An 18188-nucleotide genomic window follows, 5' to 3' on the forward strand; every position below is an offset into this window, starting at 1 on the left:
AATTTCCTCTTTTCCCGGGGAAATTTTTCCTCGGGCAAAAGGCCTTTTTTTTTTTATGTTTTTTTTTGCCCTAAGCAAAACGTTGCACAAACAAAAACTCTTTTTCCCAATCACTCACGAATAAATAAATTTTCTCTTTTAAAACCCCACAAAAATTCTCTTTTCAACCACACAAAATAACACACATCACGAACAAAACCCCACACACACCACACACACACACCCCACACACACACCCAAATACTCTCTCACCCCAAAAATTAAACGTAAAAATCCCTCTCTCTCGAGTATATGTATATACTTGTATATATGTGAAATCCCAATATAGAAATATATAGGGAAAAAAAATAAAATCAGCAAAAAGATAAAAAAAATTTTTAAAACGAAAAAATTTCTTAACCTTACGTTTCAAAAAATCTACTGTACCTTAATTCTGATACAAATTCTCGTAAAATTACAATTTTTTTTTAAATAAACAACTGATCACAATGCGTCAGTTTCCTCGACTCGGTCTTTACGTAACAACATAAGTATCCAGGTGTGCGAAATGTTAATTGCGGGGCTTGTATTACATATTACATTGTGCCATGGCAAAGTAAATCTATGTAAATATTAGGTTTATACGATGAAGTTGTCTTTGTTTATATATTTGCTACATGATTTCAGGTAAGAAATTATGTAGAGGAATTGAAATTTGTTTATTTTTTTACATTACCCTTTTCCCTTTTTGCTTTTCTTAAATCCCTCCATTTATATTTAAGGTAAAAATTAAAATTTTGGGCCTTTTGCAAAATGATAAAAAACGCCCCTCTCAAACTTACCAAAACACAAAAACAAAACACACACACACAAAAACACCCCACCCCACACAAAACCCCCACACACACACCCCACACACACACACACACAAATACACATGCACACACACACACACACACACAGGTCATACACACGCTCTCAAACGCACACACGTACAATCACGCAGATATATGTATATATACTGATGTGCATTTTACTTTACTGTATAATAAAATCTTGTACAAATCCAAATCATGATAAATCATCAATTATGATATCTTTGTTTTTAGCCGTTTCTTCTTTTTTTTTTTTTTTCTTTTTTTTTTTGCCTTTTCTAACCCACATATTTTCTCTTTTCTGCAGAAGTATGAGGGCGGCTTTCGGGACCTGGGGGGCAGCCCTGCTCATTGGTAAGTTGAAAATCTTGCCATCATTCATAGTATACTTCAAACGGAAACCAAACCCCCATTTATAAAAGCCTATTTTTAAATTTGAAAATAGATATTGTACTAAATGCCGGGATGTCAAAATACGTACTAAACCCCAAATTTACTTCGAAAGAAAAAAAGGGGCATAGTAAAACGTGCACATATTTAACCAATATTGTTTTTAAAAATTGCCGCTTTTTACCCCCCACGGGTTTCCCCCAGGGGGACAGCCAAGAAAAACCGGCGGTCTCCCTACTGGATGGGCAAATCCCAGGAGGCCCGTCACCCCTTTTCCGGCCCTATGGATCTGGTAAGTGGTCAGGAAATGCGACTCTTATGATTAGTATTAGTTGGGTAATGACTGGGAGAGAGAGAAAAAAAAGGGAGAGAGCAAATACTCCATCCGCTTCCCTCATTTCCCCAGGTTCAGGCAAGGGCAGGTTTTAGCCAGTTCGACCCCCGTTTGGGGGAAAAAATCGTTTAAGCTTGTTTAAACGAAGCCGAAACCATTGACTGCGAGGTCATCAACTATCTGTCCAATACGAATAAAGTCGTCTGCAATACAGGGTAACGCATTTCAAATAATCGTGCTTATTTAGTCAGGATAAATGATGTACATATGACCATAAATAAAAATACACACACAAGTAATAATCACAAATGTTACATATATATATATATATGTATATTTGTTTCACACACACACACAAAACACACACACAACACACACAAAAAGCCACCAACCCCCACACACACACACACACACACACACATATATATAAAATATATAAATATATATATATAATATATTATATATATATATATATGTATATACATATACACACAAATATATGTACCCTATATTTTTTTTCTTAACACAAAAAAAAAACAAAACAAGATATACTCACTTATATTTTGTACGTGTGCAAAGTAACTGCCTATGGGGATATGAGTAATTATAGATATGTTTCATGATGAATTACAAATGCAAAAAAAAATTTTGTAAAAATAAAAAAAACAACATTTCGACTATTCATTTAAAAACATAACAAGTTTGGGATGCATGTATAGTTTTAAAAAAACAAAACGTTTGCCTTTCTCCCTTTCCCCATACATATATACGTACATGCGTACATACATACAAGCATACCTAGGGACACTTTTCAACATATATACTAAAACCCTTAATTAATTTCATATGAAAATATACCATACAAAAAACACAAAAATGCAGACATGTTTTAGGGGATAAAAATACGTTCCCCCCCCTATTCCATCCTACACCCACCACACAGAAAGAAATAATAGTATAACATTCAGATCAACACAAACTCGCAGACCTTTTCCAAAGAGGGTTCCGAAGAAAAAAAAAAATTGTCTAAAAAAATCCGGGTCTTTCCCTTACAGACCAGAACCAACCCCCGGCCGGATTTGGTTTCCCACTATATCCCGGTATTTTTTCCCACGGCGTCCCGGCGACCCCGGGGCCCCAGCGGGAAGGTGGGTTTTAAAGTGGGCTTTTATTGGGTGTGTCGCTTTCGAAAAATGGGTTCCGTTTTCCCCTCTCTCCTCCCCTACCCCCTCACTCCTCTCTTGTCTCCCTCTAACTCTTTTAACCTGTTTTTCTCTCTCTCTGCCTTTCTGGGATTTTTCAGTGTGTGGTTGGGGGAGACTCCCCTTTTTTGTTTTTGTAAAATTTAAAAAGGGACCGTGTTTTATATTTAACATCCGCTCCCATTCAACGAGAGCAAGTGTTAAGCAACAAAGGGGGATTTGGTTTTTTAAGGGGTTAGGTGGCGGGGCCTTTGCAACAAATGTACAAAAACCCAATTGATTTAATTTCTTTTCATTTTCCTTTTGCACTCTCTCCATCCCCCCCCCCCCCTCTAAAACCCCCCCCCCCCCAGACAGTAAGATTGCCACCTCCATTATTTTTCTCTCAGTACGCTGATTGGGTGGCACCCAAGATCGACAGCGTCACCCCGAGATGGGCGTTAGGTCGCACTATGGTTGAGTTTTAAGGTTGGATGCAAACGACCAAGTACAGAGGCGTTGATCCTGCAGATCCTTTGGAAACTGGAAGTGACTCTGGGACCATTCTCACAAAGTAAGCAATTTCATTTATTCAAATTTCAAAAAATTTTTCAAGAAGGAAAAAAAATTACGGGTTTTTGCATGACACTGATTAAATTTTCTTCCCAATTCCCGTCCTGCGGTAATTTTATTTTAAAATTACAGATTATTATTATTATTACTGTTATCATCATAATCATTATTAATGTTACTATCATTATCATTATTACTGTTATCATCATAATCATTATTACTGTTATCATTATTGTTATTATCATTATTATATAATGATCCTCATAATCATTATAATTCATTTATCTCATCATATAATCATTATCATTGATATGATACTAATGTATTTAACATATTGCACTAGAGAGTAAAGTGGTTCTAAGTAAAAAGAAAAAGCAAAAATTAAAATTTTGGTTATTTTAAAAAAATAAGCTCCAACTTAAAATACAGGGGGATAGGGGAAATTCTATTTCAGGGTGTCCTGGGCGGCCTGGGTTTTGACATTTGGGAAAAAGAAACCCCGCGGGGAACTCACCACCCGGATTCGCGAAGCCTCAGATGTCAGGTAACCCCGGGGAAGTACTCGACCCTGAACCCGGGAAACCCCCTACGTAACTGAACGGGGGTTCTCAGTCCCAAAAAGGGAAAGGGGGGAATTTTTCTTTGATTCTCAGGACGACTGTTCCAGCACCACACTTACGCAGGGAAAAATGGTGGCAAAAACAAAATTTTATAAGGAAGTGCTTAGAAAGCTTGAATAAAAAATAGTATTTTGGAAAACAAACACAAACAAGTAACGTTTTACACAAAAAATTTAAAAGAAAAAAACCGCCACAGTTTGAAAATTTTAAACTAAACTAAGTTCCTCTTCAGACGAATAAAAAACCCAAATGGAATTTCCCTTTCGGTTTTTTTTCGTCTTTAAAAGGAACTCCCTGAAGGGGTTCGAAACGTACGGTTTTGTTTAATTTTCTACTTGGCTGTTTCTCTTTTCATAGTGATTGGCTTTTTTAAACGAAGTCAACAGGCCCAAAAGAAAGCAAAAACCTCTCGTAAGGGCTTACAGTACTACTAGAATATTTTTTTTTTCCCCGAATAAACTAGTTATCAAGATGAATACGACCTTTATTTAGATTCCCACAGGCCCAGAAAACCCAAAAGAAAAAATTTTAGGAAAAGAAAGAAAAAATTTCGACAAAATTTTCCCTGAACAAGCAACGTGGAAACCCAAATTTCTCTTTTCTGCCACGGGGTTGAAGCGTGAGCCCCCCGCAGCGGATGCCCGGGAAAAAAAACTCTTTTTGGCCCGTCACGGGGGGTTGGTTTGACCCTTACCCCGGCAAAACTGAGGTAGGCCCCTGGCGCTCATCCTTGCCTTTTTAAATAAAACTTTTTCTTTTTTTTGAAAAACCCCGTCTTCCCGGGAAAATTGTCCACGTTAAAACACGAAAGTTAATGGATCACTATTACAGGTGTGGGGTTTGGGGGAGCCGGGGTTTTGTGATCCAGGATGTGGGAAGACGAACTCTTTACCTGCCCTTTACGCCATGCAAGATGAGACGGGGCCGGCCCCAGGGGAAAAAATGTTTAAAAAACATTAAGACCAAAGGGCTCTTTCTTTCCCCTTCCCCTTTCTCATCCGCATCTGTGTGGGTTGTGGTGTGTGTAAAAAACACACATGTAACCCTTTCTAGCCAAACAATAGCTGCAGGGGAAAAAAAAAGGATAGCTGATTTTCTGGCACCCGGGGACCCAGTCCTCGGAACGGGGAGGGGCAGGAAAAGGGGAAAAAAAAAAAGGGGGAGGGCAGGCGAACGATTAAGCGAAGGGCCGGATTAAGGTGTGTGGGAGAGGCCTGGGGCCATTTTAAGGGGGGCCCCTTTCCCCAATTTTTCCCCATTTTCATATACCGCAGGGTAGTAACCCTTTGAAGTTAGCAATCTTTCTATAGGCTACTATGAATGTGTCGGAAAAAAAAAGGTATTAAATAAAGACTAGTTTTTTTAAAGATATAATACATTTTTAAAATGTAATAAAGGTACAATTTTAAATTTTACAGAAAAAAAAAATTTTTAAAAGAAAAAATTTTCAAACATATTTGTCAATTTTTTAAAACCAACTGTCAATACATTTTTAGTCCCCTTTTACTTTTCTTGGGTTTTCGTGTGCAAAAATCGTGTATGATGTCTTTAAGTCCCAAATTTACGTTATACCCGACCTATGTTCAGGGTCATAGATTCACAAAATCGTTTTTTTCTCCATAGATGTCCGTAATTATTCTCAATTTTGTTTTTTGTTTTTAAAAGGAGCGCTCACACTTTCGTTTGATACCATCCCAAAACAAGTTTTATCCTTAAGCTAAATTTAATATTTTTGGAAAAAAAGTCCTGCAACCCCCGGGCCCTCATTAAAAAAATTGGGGGGGGGGGGTATATTTTTCGGAGGCCCCCTCTTTGGGGGGTGGCCCCGGGCCCCCGGGGCCCCTTGGGGGCCCCCCCCTTTAAACCGGCCTGTTTTGCGCGTGATTTCCCATTTGCAAAGCCCCTCTCTTACCCATTTCCTTCATTCAGGAGAGCGTGGCATCCTGTCTGAGACGTGGAACGGCTGACGTCCCCGTAATTTACCCCTTTACCCAAAGCCTTTGGGACGGTGAACTCCCGTTTACCAAACGGCCCCAACTCACGGTAATGATGGGCACGAGGATTACCGTGGGGGTTTCACCCAGGGCCTAACGGGGAAATGGCCCCGGGAGGTATCTTGAGGAAAAGGGGGAAAGATTTTTTTTGCCCACGGTTTTTATGAGTGGTTTTCGAAGGTTATTATTATTAATAAATTTTTATTCTATTATCATTACAAAAAGGGCCGCACCGATCGCCTCCTGTCAGGGGGCTCCTGGGACGCCTCAGCCTCACCCTCACGGAGCCCCTCGAGTTCGAGCACATCTCCATCGAGCAGACCTTCGGGAGCCACACAGTGGAGACCCGCGCTGAGGTCGGCCTCCTCACACGCAACATCAAGATTAGAGGCAGCGTGAACGCGGACTTCACCGAAGAGATTGAGGCTTGCGATGAGGACTGGCATCCAGGTATACTTCCACTGTATGGCGTACACTACTTACACTATATACTTAACAGTATATATTGTATATATAAAATAGGTATCTCATTGACATACATTCATCCATACACACACAATTACCATGCACACACACAAATATATGTGTATTTGTGAGTACATATATATGTGTACATATATGTACATGTACATATAGATGTATATTTATTATGTAGTTCACACACACACACATATGCATGTATGTATGTTAGCTTGTACATACGTATGTATATGCTATGTTCGACCATTAATTTTTCTTGGCATCCCTCACAAAGTGCTTCACTTTTAGCCATCATCGGCCCATGAGTCAGTTTTGTATGCCCGATTCTTAGTCTTGTTAATACAACTTCTACTTTTCGGTTGGGATATATGCTGGTCACCCAACTGCCAAGGTCGTCTCTAATCTCTCGCAGTTTGTTTCTAGAGGCATCACAGGGCTGATCGGCAGCTGCCTTGGCCTTCCGATCAGCTCACTCATTCTCACTGATACCAACATGCGCTGACACCCAACACAGAATTATCTTTTTACGTGTTTATATTAGTGCAAGCCATTCTTAAATCTCCCTCACTACTGGATGTGATGAGTTTAAGCTCTTGGTTGCTTGCAAGGCACTTCAAGAGTCACAATATATTACAATAGAAAGTTTGTAAGATCTCTAGCCATCTTAATTGCTGCAAGGATGGCATGTAACTCTGCAGTGAAGATCGAGGCTGCTAGAGAAAGACTGCCAAATGCAGTCTTCCTTGTACTCACTGCTGCAAAGCCCACACCATTTTCACATTACGAACAATCTGTATATATTGCATCTGATCCTTGAAGAAATCTCTCTCTCAGTTTCTCCTTAGAATACCTCATCAGGTCTCGGAAAAAGACAAATGAGTGAGTGTTTTGTGAGCAGAACGTGAAACGCAACGGTCACTCTCGTTTGGTGACGAAACCTCAACTATCAGGCTATCATCTCGCTGTGGGGTGATGCGAGGATCACATTGACACACCTCAACTATTTTCCAATGTACTTCAAAAATATCAAGATCCATGACTGATACACTATCAATGGTCTTACCATTGTCCTTACTATATGAGATAGTAAGTACTTACTTACCTGGTAAATATGAAAGTATCTCATATAGTAAGCCCCCCTAACGGGGGGGCTTGAGGTCCCAATGATCTGGTGAGCCGGACCAGAGGGCTACCCATACTGGAGGGGTCACCAGTGAGGGATGAGACAAAATGTGCACCAAGGCCTATGAGAGGGGATGGTATACCCACCCCTGGTTCATTCCATCTTGGACCAGGGAGAACTCTCCGTGTGTTTGCCGTGCATGGCATCCCGTATTACCAGGAGACAGGAGTCCTGGAGGTTGAGTGATGCTGCACGCTGCACCCTGCAGCTAGCAACACACCTCTTTGGTCCTTTTTTCTGGTTAGACGGGTGGCTTGATCAAGGCCCGGTCAAGTCAATCGGCTGGTCAAATATGGCTAGGGTCAAGCAGGCACTATTCAGTCGGTAGCGCATAGGTCCCGCGACTGCCATCAGTACTGTAATAGTGGCTGCGTATGTTTCCTCATTAACCCTGTGCTGTGGGAGATTTAACCCCAACTATAGCTTCCCATCGTGACTCCATGGTGGGGGGGGGCTGAAGAATGAAGAATTCAATGTATGAGTACTACAAATTACAAAGATCTAGCTCTCTCCCTGACGACCTAGCAATCCCTCAACCATTCCCTCTGGAACATCACCGTTGTCACTCTGGAACCTTTCCAGCTTCAAAGGCAAGAATGGGAATCATAATGGTTCCGGGCTCCAAACAGGTAGAAGGGAAGTCCTCCTCAATCCACTAAGGAATCTTACCTGGTAAATATGAAAGCATTTCTATAGTAAGTACTAGTAGTAAAGACCTTGATGGTGTATCAATCATGGATCTTGACATTTTTGAAGTTCATGAAAATAGTTGAAGTATGTCAACGTGATCCTCGCATCACCCAAAGCGAGATGGTAGCCTGATAGTTGAGGTTCGTCACCAGACGAGAGTGACCGTCTGCATGCGATATGCAACATTCCTGGGCTCAAGTTTCATGTTCTCCTCACAAAACCCTCAATCAGGTAAGGATTGTCTTTTCCAGAGACCTGATGAGGTATTCTGAGGAGAAACTGTAGAGGAACTAGAGAATTTAATGTAGTGGCAGTAAAGTTTGGAAGAAGTGATGGTTTGGACATCGACACCAGCTCTTCTTCTAACTTTAATCTTAGTCCTTCCAGAATCGGTTAGTTAGCATGTACCACTCAAGGTAAGCATATGTGCCCAACCCTATGCGTTCACTGCAAGGTTATGGGCATGGACCAACTCTTGCCATTTAAGAAAAGGACAACCAAGATGTGTAAGTGTGCATCAAGGAGATGACACTGTCAGGCCAATATGCTGTTACCACTGCAAAGAAGCTCATGAAGCTTCTCAAGCAATGTAAAGGAATGAAAGGAAGTATTGGTATAAGGAGCAGAGAAATTAGTTTTCAGAGGCAAAGCGACGTGCCCGTGTGCTGTTTGACAACCAGTAGGTCCTTTGCTTCAGTTCTAGCCATCCTCCTCCACAACCCTTGCCTCAATGTTTTTACAGCACAACTCTGCCACTTCCGTCCCAAATTGCTGACACTGCCTCTGGTGAGTTGCTCCACCAGAAACGTAGTAGATGAGGTCTATTGAGGGACTCCTCCTCCAAAGTAAGGTTTTGGAGCCATCAGGCAAGGTCCAGAGGCTCAACGGTGACAGCTCCAGTGCCACCACATCCACAGGGGCTCGCTGCTAGACAGAATGCCCCAGAAGCAAAGCTCAGGTCCGTCCTTTGCCCAGACAAGAAACCTGACTGCCAAAAGAAACCTATGGAAACTAGTTCCACAGGTCAACAAATATAAAAGTACCCAGGATCTGGAAAGGACAGCCTAAGGTAGGCAAACTTTGACACAGTACTGCCAAACACTTTATGAAGAATAATATAAGAATGGATCCTAATCCATGGAACTGTCAGGGAATTCATGCAAATGGAGAACTGCAACATCTGATAGCTCATGTAACCCAGTTGTGATGTCTACAGAATTATGACCAGGAAAATCGTCCCATTTCCTGAGAGGATCCAAGTTCAAGCCCATTATGGAACTTGATAAGGACCTCATGAGGAGTAGCAGTAATGTACGACAAGTATCCTTCCAGGCATCCACCTGCAGAAACCTGCAGGTGAAGGTGTAGAATAGGCTGACAACCTACATGTTCATCATCTACCTCCTCCAAAATCTACATATGATTGAAATCTATGGCAGTTCCACATCCATTTACTTGGGAGATTCAGTGTCGATACCTCTGGGGAGACACTTTTGCAACCGAGGAGGCCTTGGATCTGTCTTAAGAGTAGATGCAGTTTACTGAACAGTGACATCCACACTTTCCAATTCAACTGGACATCTCCAAATAGACCTATCAATAGCCCTGATTACAGTTGAACTCCTTGGCAGGTCATGGTAAGACTGCATGGAAGTGACCACTTCCATACTTTTGGAGGAGGTGAAGATTCCAGCATGGAGTCAGAGATGGCCTTGAACATGCAGTGGAATCTTTTAGATCAACGAGATCAAGATCTGTGAATGATTTCCGTGTATTCAAGAGCGTTATCACCTTTGCATGCACGATTCACCTTGCAGCAGAAGCCGAAACGTAGCGGCCATACGTCGACCTCGTACCATGGTGGCTGATGATGCAAAAGCTTTCAGGAAGAAAGCTGCATTAAGGCAATTGAACGACGCCCCAGCATTGTACTTATCAATTAAAGAGACCCAGCCAGGCCAGCTGTGCTAAGAGCTCGGACATATGGACAGTATGGTCTCCTCGATTAACTCTGGGACCCCCTTAGCATGGGTATGGGACAAGGTCCGTAAGATTGCTGGAAAGAGCATATCCATGTCACAACCTGCTCTGAAGATAGATGGCATAATCATCACAGATAAAAAAGATGTTGCAAATGAGCTAGCTATATCCATGGTAGAGATCTCCTCTGGAGCATCTTACACTGCTCGATTCTCCACTTTTCGGGCGGAACAGGAACAACACCCAGTGTCGTTCTTCAGTAGGACTGCAGCAGAACTTCCATACAACTTGCCATTTTTGCGCAAGGAGATGGACTCTGCTTTGCAGCTCTGCCGTAAGACTGCCCCAGGAAGTGACGATATTCCATACCAAATGATATCTCACTTACCAGAGAGCTCCCAGAAGTTCCTGTTAGACCTATTTAATAGGATCTATAGGGAGGGCACAGTGCCATCCACATGGAGAGAAGCTATAATCATTCCTGTTCCTAAACCTGGCAAAGATGCTTCCCACCAGGAAATTACAGACCAATTTCCCTCACCACTGCATCTGCAAGCTGATGGAGAAAATGGTCAACTTCAGGTTGACATGGCTGCTGGAAAAAGAAAACGTGTTGACCCCATATCAATATGGCTTTAGAAAATTAAGATCAACCACAGATGCACTTGTGAGGATGGAAACTGCTATACAGAATTCCTTCGCACAGCGACGTCACATGATAGCAGTCTTCTTTGACCTTGAAAAGGCTTATGATACTACTTGGAAGCATGGCATACTCATGAAGCTGTATGACATTGGTTTAAGAGGAGCATTACCTACCTTCATACAAAGCTTCCTTGCTGACAGGAAGTTTAGAGTTTGGGTAGGAAACAGTTTCTCTAACCTGGAAGATCAGCTGGAAGGGGTCCCACAAGGGAGTGTCTTAAGTGTGACCCTGTTTGCCATTGCTATAAATGATATCGTAAAGGTTGTTCCAAGTGCTGTCTCATGTAATCTGTATGTGGATGACTTTACACTGTACTGCTCAGGAGGAAGCTTACAGGATGTGCAAGGACGCATGCAGACTGCAATAAATCAGGTTGTACAGTGGGCAACATATCATGGGTTCAAATTTTCTCCAAGCAAGACCATGGCTATACATTTCCACAAACGAGGAAAGTTCCATCCTTCCCTCTATTTAGGAGCAAACCCACTGCAATTTGTCCAAGAGGTGAAGTACTTGGGTCTAATTTTTGACTCAAGACTTACATGGGTGCCTCACATCAAACAGTTAAAAGTGAAGGCTACAAAAGCACTTAGTATTTTGCGGGTTCTTTCACATTTATCTTGGGGTGCAGACCGCACAACGCTTCTAGGCTTTACCGAGCGCTTATTCGTAATAAGCTTGACTATGGATGTGAAGCTTATTCATCTGCAACTCCCACTGTTCTCCGGATGTTGGACTCGGTTCATAATGAAGCTCTCAGAATCTGTACTGGGACTTTCAGGTCTTCACCTGTGGAGAACCACCTCTTTCATTACACCGGGACTACATGAACCTGATTTACTACACGAGACTACAAAGGATTCCAGGATCTCCTACATCCAGATTGGTTTTCAACCCCCTTGAGGATAGCCGATCCTATGGTATCCTAAGGTTCTGGCTGTTAGAATTCCCCAATTCCTCCCTTGGACTAATCAAGTCGAGCTGGATTTGGTCGGAATTGGGAAAGGGGAGAGATCTGAAGCAGAAGTCAGAGAGAGATTTCTTCAGCACATTTCTAAGTACCAAGGATCGGACGCAATATATACAGATGGTTCGAAATCTGAAAATGGTGTAGGCTTTGCAGCAGTGAGCAGAAGGAAGACTGCATCTGGCAGTCTTTCTCTAGCAGCCTCGATCTTCACTGCAGAGTTACATGCCATCCTTGCAGCAGTTAAGATGACTAGAGATCTTATGAACCATTCTATTGTGATATATTGTGACTCTCAAGCAATCAAGAGCTTAAACTCATCACATCCAATAGTGAGGGAGGTTCAAGATTGGCTTGCACTGATGTCAACATGTAAAAAGATAACTCTGTGTTGGGTGCCAGCGCATGTTGGTGTCAGTGGAAATGAGCGAGCTGATCAGAAGGCCAGGGCAGCTGCCGCTCAGCCTTGTGATGCTCGTTTTCCTCTCCCACACACCGACCTGAAACCCAGCATCAGGAGTTGTCTTCGCGATAAATGGAAGGAACAATGGAGGCATATCTCCAGAAATAAACTGCGAGAGATTAGAGATGACCTTGGCAGTTGGGTGACTAGCATCCATCCCAACCAAAAAGTAGAAGTTGCATTAACAAGACTAAGAATCGGGCACACAAGACTGACTCATGGGCCGATGATGGCTAAAAGTCAAGCACTTTGTGAGGGATGCCAAGAGCCATTAACGGTCGCACATGTAGTGGAAAGATGTGCAACATTCTCAGACCAAAGACTATGTACTTGTCTCCCCATATACACTGAAGAATGTATTGGGGGAGGATTGTGACATAGAGGGTCTTATTAGTTTCCTTAGGGAGACTAATATTTTAATAAAATTTAATTATGCATAATGTTTATGCAATAATTTTATACACTTAGAGTATAATATTTATGCTTTGATTTTTAATTTGTTTATTGTTATTTATAAGATATCTATTGATAGATTTTTAAAGTTTTAAACATTTTAATATTTCTATTTAACAAGGTATTCGCCGCTAATGACCTTAGCTGTTGACGCAGCAGATAATTTTAAATAATCAATCAATCAATCATATAGTAAGTACCTAGTAAGATTTCTTTAATGGATTGAGGAGGACTTTTCTCCTTACCTGGTTTGGGAGCCCGGGAACCATTACGATTCTCATTCTTGCCTCCCTGGTCCAAGATGGAATGAACCATCCCCTCTCATAGGTCTTGGTACACCAGGAAGCCATTTTGCCTCATCCCTCACTGGTGACCCCTCCAGTATGGGTAGCCCTCTGGTCTGGCTCACCAGATCATTGGGACCTCAAGCCCGCCCACCGCTGCAAGGCGGTACACATCTCTGAATATCCATCAATTCCTCTGCTTCTTCCACAGGTCAGTTTAAGGTCCAATCCTGCTTTAATGGAAGGTTTGGTGAAGAGATTGGAGGCGCCCAGTTCGGTGCAACTGTCATGCTGTTCGGCAAAGAAGCAAACAAAGGCCTTGTGCAGGGCCGTGTCGAGTACGTCGAGGTCACGGAGGCTGGACAGGTAGGTCATTCAACAGTTCAATTGATTTTTCTTTGGAAAATTATATTACAGATCATAAGCAGACCAAATAAACAGAAATGGTTAGTCAGAGATTCAACCAGTCATTAACCTCTTTCCATAGGCCCTCCAGCTGGGTCGCTATCCCCTTCACTTCCACTTGGTCGGCAACGTCAGCACCTCTTACATCCGTGGTTGCGCCGTACATCGTACCTACAACCGTGCAGTGACCATCCATGCTGCCGATTACCTCACTGTGGAGAAGAACGTCGTCTACAATAACATGGGCCATGCTATATTCACTGAAGATGGTGTGGAACAGTTTAATGTGATCCAGTACAATCTTGCTGTTTACACAAGAAGTTCGTTGTCGTTGCTGAATGTTGATGTAACTCCATCCTCCTATTGGGTATGTATCATTAGCTAAAACATTCGGCTTACCGATTCTAGTGGTTGAATGCATATTAGAGTAGACTGGAGAGGAAGATCATTCCTGTCGTAAACTGAATTCAGAGAGGATACGATTATAATTCATGATAGTAGTCACGTGCTTGTAAAAAGAACTGGCGTGATATATATTCGCATCTGAAAAATATGATTTACTCAAAGAGGTTTTATCCTTATGCTAGAGAGTAATGAATAGCTATACTGAGATAAGAAAATAATAACGCCAATTTACTATTATGATAACTACGGTGACATAAATATAATAACAGAAATAGCAAGTGCTAGCAGCAATAATAACGAATGATAACCCTAACTGCTACTAACAATTGTTGTTACAGTTGTTGCACTAAGCCCCCTCCCTCAACCACCAGATCGTGCACCCCAACAACATCGTCCGGCACAACGCAGCCGCGGGAGGCACTCACTTCGGATACTGGTACCGGCTGGAGCGCCACCCGTCAGGTCCCTCTGCAACCAATTCCATCTGCCAGAACAATGCACCCATTGGAGAGTTCAGCTATAACACAGTGCATTCCATGGGCTGGTAGGATGGGTTCTTTTGCATGTTATATTAAAATTTTCATTTTATGATGCAGTGATAATAATGTTTAGGATAATGATGACTCTGATCAAGAATATGAAGCCTAAGTAACACGTCCCTGTTATTCACTACTTCTAGGTATGGTTTGTGGGTATTCTCCATGGATGGCTACTTCCCAAAAGACAATGGATGCCGGGGGAGAAATGTGGTATGTATGCAGTTGTTGGAAGTGTGACATCACAGTGAAATAATAGTTTTACACATCTCATTGTCGATTTTGGAATGGCATCAGCAGTTCTCACAGCAAATGTGTTTCGTGTCCTTACACTTTATTCATTCTTCCCAATACTCCTCTGTAGCTTGCCAGATGGGATGGGCTGACCACATGGAGAAATGAGCGCGGGGCGGAGATCGTGTTTGGTGGACAACTGCAGTTCCACAACTTCGTGGCTTTGGATAATGAATTTTCTGGGATCGAAATGGTGCAGATGGAGGGCGGATTTGGAATGGACAACGGGCCTGGTATGTTTGCACTTATAAAATGAACTAATGCATTTCCAAAACTGCCTCAGCACTATGATGATACCCTTGGGTGAGAAGCGATCGTTAACACCTTTTATTTTCTATTTGCAGGAGTCTTTAACTCGGTGATCATCGGCCACTCGGCGCTCACTCCCGAAGGCTGTGGAGATGAAACTAGCGGAATCATAACCCGAAGAAGGCTGTCTTCACATCGCCGACACCGAGTTCTACAAATTCGATACCAACAAGTGCACGGCGCTGTCAGGGGGCTCTCAGTGCAAAGTCTTCCCAGGGCGTTATCAAGCGCAGGTCAAAGGCCTCACCTTGTAAATCACCTAAAAAGGTTTCAGGGCAATCTGTCCTCGCTTTTGATGTTGCTTGGTTGTTTGAATATTAGGAAATATATTAAAGACATTAGTATATTGATATAAAAGGTTGCTACCTCACAAACATTGCCCTTCAGCTGAATTTCAAGTGGGAACACCAAAGGGTTTGGGGATCGATGCAGATGGTCGCTGTTGGGGCTGCTGAAACAAGTTTACAGACTCCGGTACCTGCCCCCTGACTCCCAAAAGGGGTGTCTCGCTTTCTCTCAAAACCCAAGGTAACCCCTCCGCCCAAGTTTCTCCCCTTCTTCATTAAAAATAAGAAACTCTATGGAGAACTTAAAACGATAAATACTAAAACCAAAGGTTTCTGGGTGTTTTTCCACGTCCCCAAAAGGGCCCCCCGGGGCCCCGTCTGCACCTCCTCGTCGATTTTTTAGATTGCGTTAAGGGAACCAAACGTGGGCCGGGTCTTTCCCGACGGGATCTATCCTCTCAAACAGCTAGAAACCACCACCCCCGTACGCGAAAAGGGGGTTTAGACGGGGCGGGGATGGATGGCTATAGTGTCCAGGGGGAAAAACCTATGATGGATTTTGAAGGTGGAGAAACGTGATTTTCCCTCAAATTTTTTAATTCATTTTTTTGTGTTCTCTTGACTTTAAACAGGTGGGAAGAAAGCTGTCAATTCCCGGGGATTTTTCATAAAAATTCTTTGTGTGAAAAAAAGGGGTTCTTTTTTTCCCTTTTATAGAAAACAGTATCGAATATATCTCGAGAAAAAATATGCTGAGGGGCATATTATTACGAAAACACCGATTGTGAAAAGTAAATTTCCCTTCAGGTAAAAGATGCACTGTGTTTCCGGGAATTATTGTACGGGTAGTCTTCATGATATGAATTCAAAAAACTATTTAAAAAAATACAGGGGTATTAGTATAAAATAACCAAAACACGTTTTTTTCTGAATACAACAGTGTGGAGAGAAAAGCTGGATACCCCCCAAACCCGGCTACAGGTTTACGGGGAATACTCTGGGCCCAAATCCTCAAGCAAATGTTTACGGGGATCTGTAAAGATTTTTTTTTTTTTTTTTAAGGGGGGGTGGTAGAAGGGGAAATTCATCACAGTATATTGTAAATAGCTATACTAAACAATACTTTGGATAATCAAAGTTGAGTATACTAACACTTCTTATTTCGCAGTTTCGTATAATAAGGATCCAGGAAGAAACGAACCGTCTTTGATACGAATCGGGTGGACCGAACTTTAAACTTGGCATACAGGAAAAAAAAAATTTTGGGTATGGTTAGATCACAATGTGACACCTGTCAGAGTCTAATAGTATTGTGTGTGTTTGTGATTTTGTGTATGTGGGTGTTTTTTTGTTTTGTTTTTTTATCATAAACCAAAATAGAAAAAAAATAGTGTTTGGGTCTCGGGAGTCCCCCCAAATAACTTCCATAATGGAAATATCCTCATTTCATCGTCATTTTTCATCAATGGACAGTGTTTTTTTATGTCAGTATCCGAATAAAAATGACAACCCTAAAAAAAACCAAAATATTAAAATTGCCAGTCAAACATGCAAAACTCAATGCTGCCTTTTTCCCCCATGTACCACTCCTGACCCAACACTCCAACAGGTGCGAATACACGGGCTGTTTTGCTCCCACGCCTCCGCCAGTGCCCACTGGTCGACCGGATGTTACTTTCCTGTGTTCCGACGTTGAGCCCGGGAAGGAATTCCTGTGGGAGGAGGACATCCGCGGGGGAAAAATTTGGCCTCCCGGGGAAAGGGACGGAATTATCATTCCACCGGGGTGGTGGTGAGTGGGGGGTAGGTGAGGGGGGGAGGTAAGGGTGATATTCCGTGAGTCAACAGAAAATGGGAGAAGAAGAACGAGAAAAATTTTTACAAAGATAAAGAAAAGTATGTATAAAGGGGGGGGAAATATTTTCTGGGGTAGTAACTCTCCGGATTGGCATTACAGTTCCAGTAAATTTGATTATTTGAATATCTCCCCCTCAACAGCTAAGGTCATTAGCGAAAATACCTTGTAATAGAAATTTAAAATTTTTATTGAACTTTTTTAAAAGTTTTAAAATTTTACAAATAAAAATAAAATATTAAAAAAATAAAAGCAAAAATATTAGCTGTAAATAATTGCAAAAACTTATGCATAAATCAATTTTTTAAAAATTTTAGTCCCCCTAAGGTATGAGACCCTTGTACAACCCTCCCCCAATACTTTTTTTCTTTGTATATGGGGGAACAAGTAATAGTCAAATATAAAAAATAACATAAACTTTGTACCTGTCCTCGTTTATTGTTTTTTCCGTTCGTCAAAGTTATTGGGGTCTAAAGTGTTGCGTACATTTACAAGCGTGGGTTTGACAAATTGCCCTTTCTCTTGGGATGTGGATCATCGTGGTAAGATCCCCAACCCTCGGCCCGTGTTTATTTTTTATGGGGGTTTGGGGGTTTTTAAAGACTCGAGAGATATGTTTCCCCTGCTCCCCATTATTTTCCTGCAGGAGGTTTTTCTTCAGAAGCCCCCCTTCACCCCCCCAAAATATCGTAGCTACCTTAATTTACAAGTGTAAACGCAAAAAGTTCTCGCCTTACCTTTATCGCCCCGACTCACGGTCAGCTGAAACTACCCAAGGGGGGAACTTGGTAGCCGGATTTAGCGAAGTCCCCTTCACGCAACGCCGCTCGTCCTCAGGGGCCCCCCACAGCCCTAATACCAGAAAAATGTTGACATGCCCATGCCCGTGGCACACTCGACGTTGGTGGAAGGCCTGGAAAAAACTCCCATTATTTTGTTTTTGTT

General features: G+C 42.0%; 1 protein-coding gene across 1 annotated transcript; it reads left to right on the forward strand.

Moving 5' to 3' along the window:
• Positions 1-3253: 3253 nt before the first annotated feature.
• On the forward strand, positions 3254-17958 carry LOC119572571 (fibrocystin-L-like). The gene is made up of 14 exons (XM_037919673.1): positions 3254-3333; positions 3762-3922; positions 6172-6396; positions 13364-13518; positions 13640-13924; positions 14334-14506; positions 14642-14711; positions 14863-15025; positions 15137-15351; positions 15489-15575; positions 16329-16423; positions 16998-17180; positions 17561-17570; positions 17890-17958. Exons 1-14 carry the CDS (start codon positions 3254-3256, stop codon positions 17956-17958), a joined length of 1971 nt encoding a protein of 656 aa, XP_037775601.1.
• The last annotated feature ends 230 nt before the right edge of the window (positions 17959-18188 follow it).

The sequence above is a fragment of the Penaeus monodon genome, chromosome 4, assembly GCF_015228065.2.
Source record: "Penaeus monodon isolate SGIC_2016 chromosome 4, NSTDA_Pmon_1, whole genome shotgun sequence".
Classification (NCBI taxonomy): Eukaryota; Metazoa; Arthropoda; class Malacostraca; order Decapoda; family Penaeidae; genus Penaeus; species Penaeus monodon.